The sequence below is a fragment of the Photinus pyralis genome, unplaced genomic scaffold, assembly GCF_008802855.1.
Source record: "Photinus pyralis isolate 1611_PpyrPB1 unplaced genomic scaffold, Ppyr1.3 Ppyr1.4_LG3a, whole genome shotgun sequence".
In the NCBI taxonomy this organism is placed as follows: domain Eukaryota; kingdom Metazoa; phylum Arthropoda; class Insecta; order Coleoptera; family Lampyridae; genus Photinus; species Photinus pyralis.
This window is the reverse complement of record NW_022170509.1, coordinates 5,068,726-5,083,071: the sequence shown is the minus strand read 5'-3', so window position 1 is coordinate 5,083,071 and position 14,346 is coordinate 5,068,726. Positions and strand designations below refer to the sequence as shown.

The window sequence follows — 14,346 nt, the reverse complement described above, 5'->3', positions numbered from 1 at the left end:
AAAAGTCATTAGCTCCCTTAATAGCATCAAGTCGTCCGTCATGAAAATTCTCCAAAATAGCATTCTGTAATGAAATTACAACGGTTCAGGTGTACCAATTAGAAGGATTAGGTAACCAAGAAGCATGGGTAATAAGGAAATATTTATCTGTAAAATTACTTATTTAACTTGTCTATTGCTATTGGATCAGTACTCATCATTGCCACAGAATTTTTATAATTACAGTGGAAACGTAATACAAAATGAGGAACAGCGTGTCTCCCGAGATTGTGACTATTAAGGACACGGAAGCGCAAGTACCTAAAGCTGAATTCTCAATAGATGGTGTTCAATATGCGGCATAAATTAAACATTACAGCGCAGTCTTTTGTCAGAAAGCTCTACTACTTATCTTTATCACTGAAGGTATCAGATTCCTGTTATATTAGCCCATGTGATTCTGATCATTTTAAAATAAGATTCGTTAAAATCGGTTCATAAATAAACCGATACAACGAAAAATTGAAGGATCCTCAGTATTACAATCACTTTTAACGACAGTTTCTCTTAATCTTACAAAATACATTTTATAGTTAACAAACATGCATCAAATTCATGTGCTGGTCATTGAGATGATCTTCGTGGTCTTTTTCCCAACAATCTCAGTGCATAAATAATGATTTTGACATGTTTTGATCAAAATCCATGTGGTCGCCAAAAAGGTGTCAAAGTCATGTCTTGGGCGTTGAGATAATGCTCCTAGTCTTTGTCCTAACGATCTTGGTGCATGCATAACGATTTTGACATGTTTTGATCAAAATCCATGTGGCCTCATAAAAATAATTTAACATCTTTTAATCGCACACATGCGGTTATCAATTGTGCACGTGATGTACACTTTCAGCATCAAAATAATGCGCTTGAAAGATTTTACGGTTCCAAATTCATGTGTAAAGAATAGTTTTGGGTACATTTTGCCCTAAAACTTTTGACCTAGACCACAGAGAAGAGTTATATTGAATTGTGATACATCTAAGAGTCATATGGAATAATCTAGCGAAAGTCCGAACTCGATACATGACCTAGGGAATGAATTATGTTGATTTCTATCATATTGAGCGCGCATTTTTTAGCGCATTTTTGAAAAAAATACGCTATTATATTCGTTATTGCTGGCAGGCCGGCTGTCCGCGTTAGATCTCCACAACTACAATAGCTAGAGACTTCAAATTTTCACTAAAAGCTTCCTGCTATAGTGTAGATGTGCAGGCACTAGTCTGTTTTGAGTTAGATTACTTGTGAGATCGATAATTGAAGAAAATAATTTCGATATGGGTTTCGGAGGTGCTATAATTTTACCGTTAGATAGCGCTACCAGTATAAAAACTTATTATTTACCTTGTGATTTGTTTTACAAAATGAAGTCGTACCGTCAATTGAAATTAAATAAAGTTAATTATTTAACGCAGCCAAAATTACTCGTGAGGTCGATAATTTTAAACTTCGCTAATAAAATACTGACCTGCATTACCAAAAATGCGCTTTAATCATGCATATGCTGATTTACAACTTGTTTCTTCTTCCCGATTCAAAAAGAGTTACAGCGCACACGGACGGACGGACGACAATACAAAACTATAAAGGATCTGAGTATCCTTAATAAAGCAGTGGTGCAAAAAGAAGTTCATGCATGTTATAGGTATAGGCGCTATCGTCACCTCAAGGGCTTAAGCAAACGAATCCGATGGGCAAAGTTCTGTACAATGTGAAACCTTTGGAAACACAGCCGTTGGTCGAGTCGAGTATCATCTAACTAAAACTAAACATTTAAACAGATTAACGCTATTAACTTAATAGCATTTTGTTCGTTTACTAACTCTATCACCGTCACCTTTTCAACCCCAAAATTATACCTCCTACAAACATATCTCAACCGCTGGGTCTACTTTTTCTGTCCGGCTTGTATACACAAATTTATGTGTAAACCTAAATCATTCTCTTGCCTTGAGGGAGTTGAATTATTATTAAAACTGTTCACTTTTCCCCGAAACGGTAGTGAAATTAAGTTTCATAATTATTTTATAATTAACGAAAGCCTCGTTACCGCTATTCATTAAAGAATAACATTAACATAATTAAACTTAATGAGGAATTCTGTATTTTAAGCAATTTCCTAAGCAACCATTTGTCTCAAACTTGAGCTGCGATGTCTTATTATTGGCGAGGAGCTTTAACTACCTATAGACGTAGGTGTTTTGGAATAATTTCCGTGTCGTTCAGCTATGAATAAGTTCATATAATGACCTCGAATTTAGAGATATCTAAATTTAACGTAATTATTTTGGAGATAAAAACAACAATGGAACTTGTTCGGTTTAGGAACCCGTAACACAGAATTAATGCGTTTTAATTATAGCTTCTATACGTATATTTACTATAACAGGAAAAGCAACATAACTTAAAGAATCTTTAGCGAAAAATCATAAAACGCTAATTAAGCTAATTTCCCTCTCATTATCTTTTAGGCTTGAAGTACTAAGATTACACTTTCTGGTGGGTTGTATTTGATTTTGAGCTCTGTTTCGTGGTGCATATCCAATGTATAGGTATATGGAAGCGATTTCTGTTGGGATACTTCTTTAAACGACACAATTTGAATGTAAAGATGATTGTGCCTAAATTGGTAGTGAACTGAATAAGATGTCAAACCAGATTCTTCTTTATTAGCGCAACACTTAATTACGCTCAAGTATAATAAATAAGGTATCATTAATTTAATTTTGTGAAACCCTTTTATTTATTTCATTAAGTTGTATAAATATAACGCAAAATAGGGTAAGACTGTTATGCGCCAATTGGTAAAAATATCCGCACACGCGTGTACATCCAAAACCGCAATAGAAAGAAGCATTAAAAGGATGCATTCTGGATTATGGAAAATGGTTTGAGGTTAAATATTTGTTCCAAAGAAACGTTCAGATTTCTAAAGGGGTAGTTCGAACCATACATAATATAGATTAGATCTTGAGAATCGCAAAATGGTTGCTTTTAAAATTTGTAAGAGCACATTACCATTACATTAGTTATCTATTAAACAGGAGACATAAAATAAGTCAATTACCTCGTCAGATACAATATTTTTGGTAGGTAGCCACAATTAGGAAATATTTATTGCCGTATCTTTTCGAATCTGAGAGACTCCGGATTCTACCTTTAGAATAGTAATTTAAGCGATACAACTACGTGACAATATTCCCACGAAGGAAGTGGAGTGAAAAGTAATCAAACGGGGAGGTATAAGAGAAGGAATCAAGGAACAACCTTAATATTAACTAAAGAATTTTCATTCTGTTTTATAATTATGTAAATAACATTCACTCATCTTTTAGATTTACTGATTGACATTAATTGGAGAAGTATGAAAAGTTTGCTCAAACAATTTACAAGAGAAAGGCAAAACGATTGCCCATTTCGAATCTGAAGGCACAAATAAGTATCTTAAATAATGTTTGTTGAAAAAGGAACTCCACGAATTCTAATTACAAAGCTTTGATGATATTAATACCCTCTTGTAATGTTCATTACGTTGTTCGCATACTTCCGCTACATCGAAACTTTCCTTTATGTTCGAAAAAGATTGACAACTCTCTTTAAAAGGAAGTTCTAAACAATCCTTTACACTCATCACACACTATTCAACTTTCAAGTTTTAGCAACCGTACAATCCTCGATAATTACTCTGATTACCGAACATAAGACTTAAATAGACTCTCTGTAGTTATCGTTCACTATGTAATGTAGATATTTCTCTTTTTCCCGCTAACTTTGGTGGTGGTGCTGTATTGTTTGGACGCTCCTTTCATGGATCAGCTCTTTTATCAGGCACGTTGAGAACCTACCAGCGAGCTGGGTGCGACGATGACTTCGTTATTCTAAGATGTCCACCTGGAACGAGTATATCAATACAACTAGCACAGTATGGTACGTCTACTCTAACCAAAGATCTCTGTCGGCCAAAGTCAACACAAAGCTCATTCTCAAGAAATTCCACGAATACATCTTGCCTATGGCCCAACGCCTTACAGGTTAGCAGCTCGATGTATTTTAAATGTATTTAACTTCAATTTGCATTTGCAAGTTCAACTGTAAATAACGTTTATAGTTTTTTACATAACATCACAGTGATTTTGTATCATTTATTTCCCACTTATGATTAACTAATCCAGTTTACTGAATATTAATATTGCTATAGTAATAAAATTAATAGACAATAAAAACCGTCAGAATATGTATGTATTTAATTTAAAAAGATCTTGTCTTAGTCAATTTGTTCTTCGACCCTGACAATATCACATGATACGTTATCAATCAGGTAAGCAAGTCATTAACATTGGTTCTTCGAGAAAACGAACCGCATTTGGATTGTTGCATTGTACCTTTAAGAAGAGGAACTGTACGTGATTTTTACATCGACACGTGAGTAGTCATATGGGTAATCCTCAAGGGAGAAAAGACACGTGAACGACATTGATCCCTCAAACAAGGCATCAAGAAGTTCACAGAATAACCAAGATGTCAAAAGCAGTAACTTTTCCAAGACGATGTGAACGGGTGACAGCCATGGGTAAACATAATATTAAACAACGACATGGCAGCCTTCCTGACAAGCAAGAAGAGATTCAGATTTTTCATGCCAATGAAGATAACTCAATTGTGAAGGTCAAGAGAAGCGTCCAGTAACTGTTTCATAAGAGAAGAACTCAAGATTGACGCAGATATAAAGAAGCGAAGACTGGCTGAAGAGATTGTTGATGTAGAATTAGCGGCCTCCAAGCTAGAACAGGAAGAGGTCCACGGGAATTGTGAATCAGTAGACAGTGGGTCAGAGAGTAAGAGGTCATTTGTACAAAAATGGGTAAATGCTCATAAATATGATCCACCTACAAAGGACATATCATTTAGGGTAGGATCTAGATATAATATGCCACCAAACCAAATCACCAAATACTTAGAAACCAACCATCTCTTACATGCCCACCAGTACGGTTTCCGAAAAGGAAAAAGCACTTCAGACGCGATCATCAACCTTACTACTAAAATTCTAAATAGTTACGAGAAGAGCCAGTACGCAATCGTGTCTTTTGTAGACTTCTCTAAAGCATTCGATTGTGTTGTGCATAACATTATTATTAGAAAGCTGAGATTGATTTATAAATTTAGTGGTGCAAGTGCAAAGTTAATCTCATCGTACTTAACAAACAGGCTGCAGTGCGTTCGGTTCAACAATGAGACATCTGAACAATTACAAATAACCAGTGGGGTCCCGCAAGGGTCAATTTTGGGCCCACTGATATTTTTATTATATATTAACGATTTACCGACCATACTTCCTAGTACCGTCAGCTGTATACTGTATGCAGATGATGTTACGCTAATTTCAGCAGACTCTTCTTATCATGTGGCTTATGACAACGTGGTACACGGATTATTAGCTATTAAAAATTGGTGTGCGGTAAATAAACTCGGACTCAATGAGAACAAAACAATAACACTTCCTTTTTCATTAAAACGTGACGCCAATGTGACTGTAAAGTTCACGAAGTTTCTGGGGTGTATGCTGGACTCTCATTTAAACTTTCATGAACATTGCGATTTCGTAAGGGCCAAGTGCAACAAGTCAATTTATGTGTTACGTAGATTAAGTCAAACTGTTTCCCAACAGGTAACAGTGTCCGCATATTATGCTTTAGTACATAGTATCATAAGCTACAGCATATTAGCCTGGGGACATAGTGCATCGGCCTGCACCATATTCAAACTATAACGTAGAGCAGTTCGCGTAGTAGCTGGTCTAGGATACAGGCAAGACTGTCGGCAAGTCTTCATTAAATTACAAATATTGACGCTCCCCTCCGTATACATATTACAAGCTTTGTGCTACGCAAGAGATAGCGTTGACAGTCTCAAATGGAATGGCCAACAACACACGCACAACACCCGTAATAAGGATAATTTAACTATCCAATACTGCCGGCTGACAACGTCCCAGAACGGATGTGAATACCAAGCGAAGACATTATATAATTCGTTGCCTGTAAATGTTAGATGCCTCCCCGCAAAACTATTTAAAGACTGTATAAAGAAATATCTTCTGTCAAAGGCCTTTTACACCTTTGAGGAATTCTGTTCGTCGGTAAAAGCGTTAAGTTTATAACTTCTTATGACCTGTGATATAATATAATCGTTTTTGTCTTGTGTTATAGTTATGTAGGAAAGTTAGGGTAAATGACAAGTGTAAATGCAGATACTGCGTAATGGCACATATTAAATATTATTATTATTATTATTATTATTATGCCTAACCAACAAATAAAATCTCATGTACCAGTCCAGTTGTCAACATTCGTAACCAGACAGGAAATCCCAAAAGTGTTGCCAATATTCAATGGTGACTCCACAGAGTGTCCCAATTTTATATTTCAGTATGAACATTGGACAGCTACGATTATTTGTGGTTACATCTCGGGTTACACAAGAGAGAAGAGAATCAATATACATTACAAAAAAATACCTGACAGGTAATGCTAGGAAGATTCTTATAGTGGAGCGAAATGGGGCAAAAAAGTCGTCTAGAAATGGGAAAAAAAATTTTGACGGTATAACAAGATCAGACCTAGTAGAGTATGTAGATATTGTAATTCTGCATCCGAAATGGTAGTTTACGACATTTTCCGGTGGTCATGACACTTTTTATAGTCAAAAAACCACTCAAAATTGCTTTAATTAAAATGTATGTTTTTAGAGATTTATACCGGGATATCTCGGCTCCCGCACGAGATATTGTTATAATATTGTTTCTGTTCTATAATGCCAAATAGTAAGCGCTTCAAACTATGCCTATTATATTGAAAACATGATATAACTACATTATCATAATCGTAATCAAAGTCAATAAATCGATGATTGAGCAGCGTAAACTTCACTCTGCGAGAAACTTTTTTATTATTTGAGGAATCTCAATAGATGTTCGCACGAATTGTAGCTGATAGCCAGCAAAAGTTTTTGGTGAAAGAATTTTAGTGATAGGTCTTACGGTTTTCGAGTAAATGATATTTTTATATGCAGCCCGATTTCGGTATATTTAATCCAAACAAGCCTTAAATTGGATTGCAAAGTTTAGTGACTAATGAAATGAAAACATTGAGAATTGAAAATGATAAGAATATCGAAAGTGTAATTGTCATATTTTGTAACCCAATTGACGATACTTTCCAGTTCAAAACCAAATTCCACAAACTTGAAAAGGATCTGTTGGAAAATATAAGAAAACCGACGAAAAGGGAGTGTCAGTTTTTGATCCACTGGGATTTATCACAAACATCTTGATTCCATTTAAGATGCTGATACAATACAGGATGTTTGGAGGAACCAGTTATGTTGGCCGTTGGGACGACGAAATTACAGATAACTTGGCAAATAAATGGAACATATGGATTGTGGACTTGAAGAAAACATATAATTTCAAGATACCACGCCAATATTTCACATTAGATAGGAGCTCACTTAATCTGCAGTTGCATATATTCTGCGATGCTTCAGAAAAGTGCTATGCTTAAGTAGCTTATCAGCGAATACAATATGGAAATAAAGTACAGATCAGTTTTGTAAATGCCAAAGCTCTCCTTTAAAATCTATGTCAATACCAAGATTGGAACTTCAAGCAGCATTAATAGGTGCACGCGTAAGTAACTATCTAATGAAGAATTTAAACTTGAATATTTCATCCACGATATATTGCACTTTGCACTGATTCAAAAACTGATCTCCATTGGATTCGATCGGAAGCTGGGCGTTTTAAAGTATTTGTAGCCCGAAGACTTGGTGAAATTCAAGAATTGACAGATGCAAATGAGTGGAAGTATGTTAGATCTTCAGACAATGTTGCAGAAGAAGCCGCCAAATATGTTATGAACTCCTCAGTATCAGGAGATTTCAGGTAGATATCTGGGCCAAAATTTCTCTATTAAATCACCAGGAATGACCAAGAGAAACCGAAAATGATTTGAAAACTGATTCGAACATTTTAGAAAGGAAAAGACTCGACTATATTTGCAGCAACCTTTCAGTAAAAGATTTGATACCTAATACTCCTAAGCGTGAGAGATTTTCAAAATTTATTTATTTATTTATTTATTTAATCAATTTGAGTTGCAAACAGGACAAACCTAATATAGCAACTAAGTATAGGGTGTCCCATTAATAATGGTCACAGGCCATATCTATGGAACCGTTGATTGCAGTTTCGGGAAAAAAATTTTGATAACAAAAGAGGAAATTATTTTCAAGTTTCTAGCTTCGCCGCTAGATGGCGTATAATTCATGGTTAAGTAGAAAAATGACTTTTTTCTAAAATATACCCAACAAACATGCATAAAAAAGACATGCATAGCAATCTTGTATCAATTCTGCATCATTTTGATGCAGCACATATGGCTCTAGCTCATAAAATATGAGGGGTGGGGGAAGGGGAACATCTCTTTAAGGAATTGAATGTAACTTCAGTTTAGGGTAACAGATTTTCACATAATAGGTCTTGTTGGAAAGAGCTCTCTTCGTGGAATCATATTTTATATGAATAGAACCTTTTTAGTGAATGTGATGAGTGGTAGAGGGCGCGATGTGACATTAACACAAACTTTGCAGGTTTTTTTGAAAATTTCAAATGGAACGATATAATTATTATATGTATATAGCTGGCCCGACGGACGTCTTAGCTATGAATATCTATTCAATTCGGACTGGAATAAATAATAAAAAATAAACGCACTCACTTCTATAGTTGCTTTTGGAGATTCAGAACGAGCAACGTACCTTTTTTTTGCGCCAAATGCCGTAATTTGAAAGCAATTATTGTATTTCAGGATATGAGTAAAAAAATGTATAGAATCTGGCCCATTCCCGGAAACCAAGGAATGTAGTGGCTCTGGTGGCCGTACCAATGGCATCAATTTCACTTGGCCAATGGCGCAACATAATCCAGGGGCTTCAGTAGCCTTGCAATGCGAACACACAAAGTTCTTTGGTCTAATAGCAACGATTTAATGTAAACTATAATCGATTGCTACGTTATAATTAAATGCAGCTCGATAGGGATTAAAGGGGACATTTCTGCGTTGTTCATATCGATTCCATTAACTTTGTTTCGCGCTTCGCTTTGCTCGCCAGTTTGACTTACTCGTATACCGGGTGGTGCACGGTAAATAGGAACATGGGGATTTAACATGGGAAATTAGTTGTATGCAATATCCTGCTCTCCTATACATTTTACAGAAAAAACTGTAGAGTTTAAAGTTGTTCAGAATTAAAAGGTGCATACAAAACTGTTTTTACATGTTTTTATTAAGCTTTTGGTATACCCGCAAATTTAAAAAAAAAATTACATTTCCGTTATTAGTAGCAATTCATAAAACAACAAAAGTCATGGTTATTTTAAAATTTGCGCGTATACCAAAAGCTATCTAAAACATGTAAAAACAGTTTTGCATGCCCCTTTTAATTCTGAACAACTGTAAACTCTTACTCTTACTTACCGAGTACCACCCGGTATATGTTTGACTTGTAGGATTACGAATTCTGCCACCTAAGTTGGTACCATATGCTGATACATCTCATAAGTAGGATTTAAAAAAAACTAAAATTCAACTGAAAATAGAAATTGTCTCCCTTAGTGTTTCTGTATACCTAACTATGTATACCACGCGTTTAGTCTATCAACACTTACCAAAAATGGATGTTAGGTGTATCAAACTTTTAATATAAAAGGCGCGATTGCGGTGAAATAACTTCGAAACTTCTTAAAAAACTCACTGAAATCTGGATAAACGATCCGATCGAATTGACAGCACACTATGATATGAATAAATTAATTTTTTGACGGATATATTATGCCGATCCATTGCCGATCGATGTAGCTGTTAAAACAATTGCCGTCGCACCGTCAAACGCGCGATGTTTAAATAGTCGATAAGTTTTCTCCAATTTTCCAATTTTCTGCGCGATTTTCTTAGTTTTTCTTGCCGTAAGAACCTTCTACACAGTATTAGAAAACTTAAAAAAAAAGATGAATGGAATCGGTCAAGTCGTTCTAAAGTTATTGCGTGACCAGAAGAAACAGGGGTTCATTTTTATATATAAAGATTACCAAATAAAATGAAAAAGTGGTAATATCAATAAAAACCGCATTTTGAAACCTGTTTTCTAAACAACAAAAACATTCACAAATTTTAATTATTGCATTCAATTCCTTAACGAGATGTTCCTCTTCCCACACACCTCATATTTTATGAGCTAGAGCAATATGTGCTGCATCAAAATGATGCAAAATTGATACAAGATTGCTATGCATGTATTTTTATGCATGTTTGTTGGATATATTTTAGGAAAAAAGTCATTTTTCTACTTAACCCTGAATCGTACGCCCTCTTGCGGCGAAGCTAGAAACTTGAAAATAATTTCCAGCGATTTCTCTTGGCTGCTTTTGTTAACAAAATTTTTTTCCCGAAGCTTGCCAATTAAGGGTTCCATAGATATGGTCTGTGACCATTATTAATGGGACACCCTGTACATCGTATTGAAAAAAATATATATATATATCAATAGTAAATGTGACATTCCACAAACATAATCAAAATAAAAGCTTAAACAACATTAACAGAATAAATTGAATTAACTTTAAACACATAAGTAATAAATTAGTATGCAGGAAACAAATGATGTGCTACTTAAATTCGGCAAACAATAGAGGCAACCAAAATGTAATTACGTAGTATGAAATAAAATTAAGATACAGTAAAATAAATGTGTATGGCATGATAGTAAATGCGACGTGACATGTAGAAAAGGAAAAAGGATAAATAACAAAGTTAATAAACCGAATTAAGAGATGGATAAGACTTCTTAAAGCTACAGTCTACATCATTCGAGTAAGAAACATACTACGAGCGAAAGTTTTCATCCAGAATGAAACGATCGTTGATGAATTGTATGAAACCAATACAAGATGTTGAACCATTGTCATTGTCATGTACGTTCAGAGAAGAGGACAAGTTGATGAGGCTATATGGACGATTGAATAGTGCTTCATCTTTGAATTTCGATACGAAACATCCGATAATATTGGACTCGAAACACAGAATAACTAAACTGATAATTCAACATTATCATGAAAATGCATACCTATCATTTCGATCAAGCAATAGTACTCGACAAATTACGATGTGAATTTTGGATTTTACGCATGAGATAAGCAGGAATTATTGTTTTCAATAATTGTTATAGTCTGTCTAAAATTGACGCGAAGTAATAAATATAGTTGATAGACAGAGACAGAGAAGCACTTCCATACAAAAATACTATTTCTATTTCACCAATTTATAATTTATTACTTCGCGTCAATTTTAGACAGACTATAGCACTGTAGCAATAGGCGAGCCAGTCCCATGACTATTATGGGACAATTACCGTTGTGCAGAATAGTACGAAAAATCAGACCATGTATAAAATGTGTAGTGGATTATTTTGGACCTTTTGAAGTACCTACCAGTGAAGAGAAGCATAGTGAACAGGTATGGAGTTATTTTCACTTGTTTAGTAATCAGAGCAATTACTTTACTCGTCAAAAATTAACGCCACTTGCTTTGGACTATATGTCACTGAGTAATTGTATATGGAGCAAAAAACTAAAGGAAACCAAGAAATTGATATGGAGAAAATCCCTTGGCAACCAACTTGTGATTTTTCGTCTCGTATCTATTTTGCCTAAGGACCAAATTGATCGTAAGATATATCGCCATTTGATGTTTGACTACCACGCTGGAATCGATTGCATTACACGCTGAAATTAAAATTTAGACTAGAAATTAGTACTCTACTGTTTAATGTAGATTTATTTAATTAAAATGTTACACTATTTATTGCAGAGTAAATGGGAGGAAGTTGCCCAAGGAACATGGGGGAGCGTAAGTGAACATTTCGTCTTCATCATTTTGATTATTTCATGCTTCGCAACGTTATCAGATGACACTTTTGAATAATTTACGTTACATTTTAATTGCATTTTTTTAGCATGTTATTGTTTATAAAATGTTATGACACATCGTGGAGCAATGCAGTTTACTTATGTATATATTTTATTGTACCAAGAGTTGCAAACAACCTTGACTGACAGTACCTAGTATTCGCTGTTACAGACAGTCGTGGAGGTTTGTCAAAAGAAGCGACAATGCAAGTTTAAGTCTTCGCCGAAAACATTTGGTGGAAATCCGTGCCCGGGTGTTCGTAAATATGTGGAAGTTGCCTATAAGTGCAGGCCATGTAATATAGTATCCGTCAGTGTTTTGTACATCATTGACATTTTCAGACGAATTTCGAAGCAAGGTGGCATGCCAAAACGAAGGAATACAACTAACTTGTAATCCGAATTCGAGAATTGCGATTTATAGCGCCAGTTATGGAAGAACAGAGTATGAAAGCATACAATGTCCTCAACCGCAGGGAGTCCCGGAAGAAAGTAGGATTTGGATACTAGAGAAAAGAATTAATACTTCTGTTGTAGCTTGTTTGGTCAGTTATGGTACCGAGACGGTGATGAAACTCTGCCATGGGAAAAGAACTTGTGACGTTTTGGCAGACATTAAAACGTTCGGCAGCCCGTGCCGCCCAGAATCGCGGATGTACCTAAAAGTTATTTACACCTGCGGTAAGCTACTACTGTAAATCATTTTAACAATGCTTAAATTTTTCTAATAGTCCCACGAAAGGTGTTAAAGGAGCAGTTCGAAGGCCAACCTGAACCGGATGAGCTGAATAACGAAATGGAAAATTCAGATACCGACGACGATTTTGAAAATTATGATGCGGGGGACGAGTTTATAAGAGAGTCGGCGGCGTCTCCTTCTTCACCTAATATCGGAGGACCCACTTCAGGAGATAATGCTACCAGAGATTCAGCAGATAACATTAGAAATCCACCTCTTATAACACAAAAAGAACAGGATACAGGTAATATAATGTATAGCTAAGGAATGCTGCATGCTGTTCGGGTTTGTGTAATGTGTTGCTATAGTTTGATCAATTGCAGTTTTCATATCCAATCCAATTCATATTTAGATAGAAAAAATAGATTAACGGTTTACAGGGCCGGCAATCGTCACAATTACTTTCAAAACGTAGTTCCTTTACCTACAAAAAAATTTACGAACGCAGTTCACGTTACAAAATAATAAGGATTGACTATTTTCATAATAACTCTGTAAGTAATCAAACTATTTTCTTCATTGTCGAATAGTACATGAACTAGGTATTAAATTCCAACTGCATCTTCCTTTGGGTATGCTGCAGGGTATGCTGGATTATGTTAGAACTGCAGTAGCATACAAAACCAAAAACAAAGGAATACCTACAACATATTTTGAAACAGAAAAAATGTAATACTCTTTTATTTCATTTGATTTTAAACTAACTACTACATCAAGCAGTGCTTTGCAGAAGAATGCAACTTTGAACTGGGAGTACTGGGACAGAGGAGGATAAATATGTATTATATTTCAAGATTTATTGTTAAAAAGATATTTGTTTATTAAGGATTCATTTTTGAAAGATCTGAAGAGTCTCTCAACTTAGTTTTCTTTTTAGGTATATTTTCTATCATTGCTTAAGTCATGTTAGAACGTCTAGAGGATTCCAAATATTGGAATTTGAAAAGGGTGGCTGTTTCGATTTCATCTACTTCTAGCGGCCGAAAATATTCAAAATGCTGCGGTGTCGGTGTCGACGAAAACAAACGCGAGTCGTGTCATGACAGTATCGCATAAAAAAGAAGACTGAAGCGTATTCACTACTCGTACTTGTACCACAACACAGGGCACAGAAATACGACGTAGCGTATCTTTATTCTGTGCTTGTTTATTATTATTATTATGGTCGGTGTTTCTTGTGAGAACTCAGGTCTAGCCTGGTTAACTAATCGCACGGATTAAAAATCAAGTAACGATTAGTGTCTGTGTCTGGTGAAGTTATGTAGGGTTCTAAAGAAAAAAAATAAATAAAATAAATATTCACACACTCACATTGGAAATCTAGGGATAGTATGTAATTCATACTTACCAACATAGCTATTAATGGCCACAATAGTCAACGCTATCAGGAAAGAAGAAAACAAAACAAAAATATCATTTATAATAATTCCTGTAATTTTATTAAATAGAGTTTATTGTGTAAGTGTTTCTTTGGCTTTGCGTTTGGGTTGAATACGAGTGGGTTGTGATAACGTGGTGTGTTTCTGTGAAGAAGGAGTTTTGCGTTTTTTAA

At 35.2% G+C, this 14,346-nt stretch overlaps 1 protein-coding gene across 7 annotated transcripts in view; it reads left to right on the top strand.

Annotated features, from left to right (window-relative positions):
• LOC116166217 (protein eva-1 homolog C) overlaps positions 1-13,038 on the top strand; it is a gene marked incomplete at its 3' end in the record, with an annotated part of 131,620 nt that extends 118,582 nt beyond the window's left edge. For 2 of the 7 annotated variants that reach the window (XM_031481083.1, XM_031481080.1), the window contains 6 exon segments: positions 3,862-4,064; positions 11,958-11,996; positions 12,213-12,351; positions 12,398-12,547; positions 12,593-12,736; positions 12,787-13,038. In XM_031481083.1, the coding sequence (XP_031336943.1) occupies positions 3,862-4,064; positions 11,958-11,996; positions 12,213-12,351; positions 12,398-12,547; positions 12,593-12,736; positions 12,787-13,038 (927 nt within the window). 7 annotated transcript variants of the gene reach the window in all.
• Positions 13,039-14,346: the final 1,308 nt, after the last annotated feature.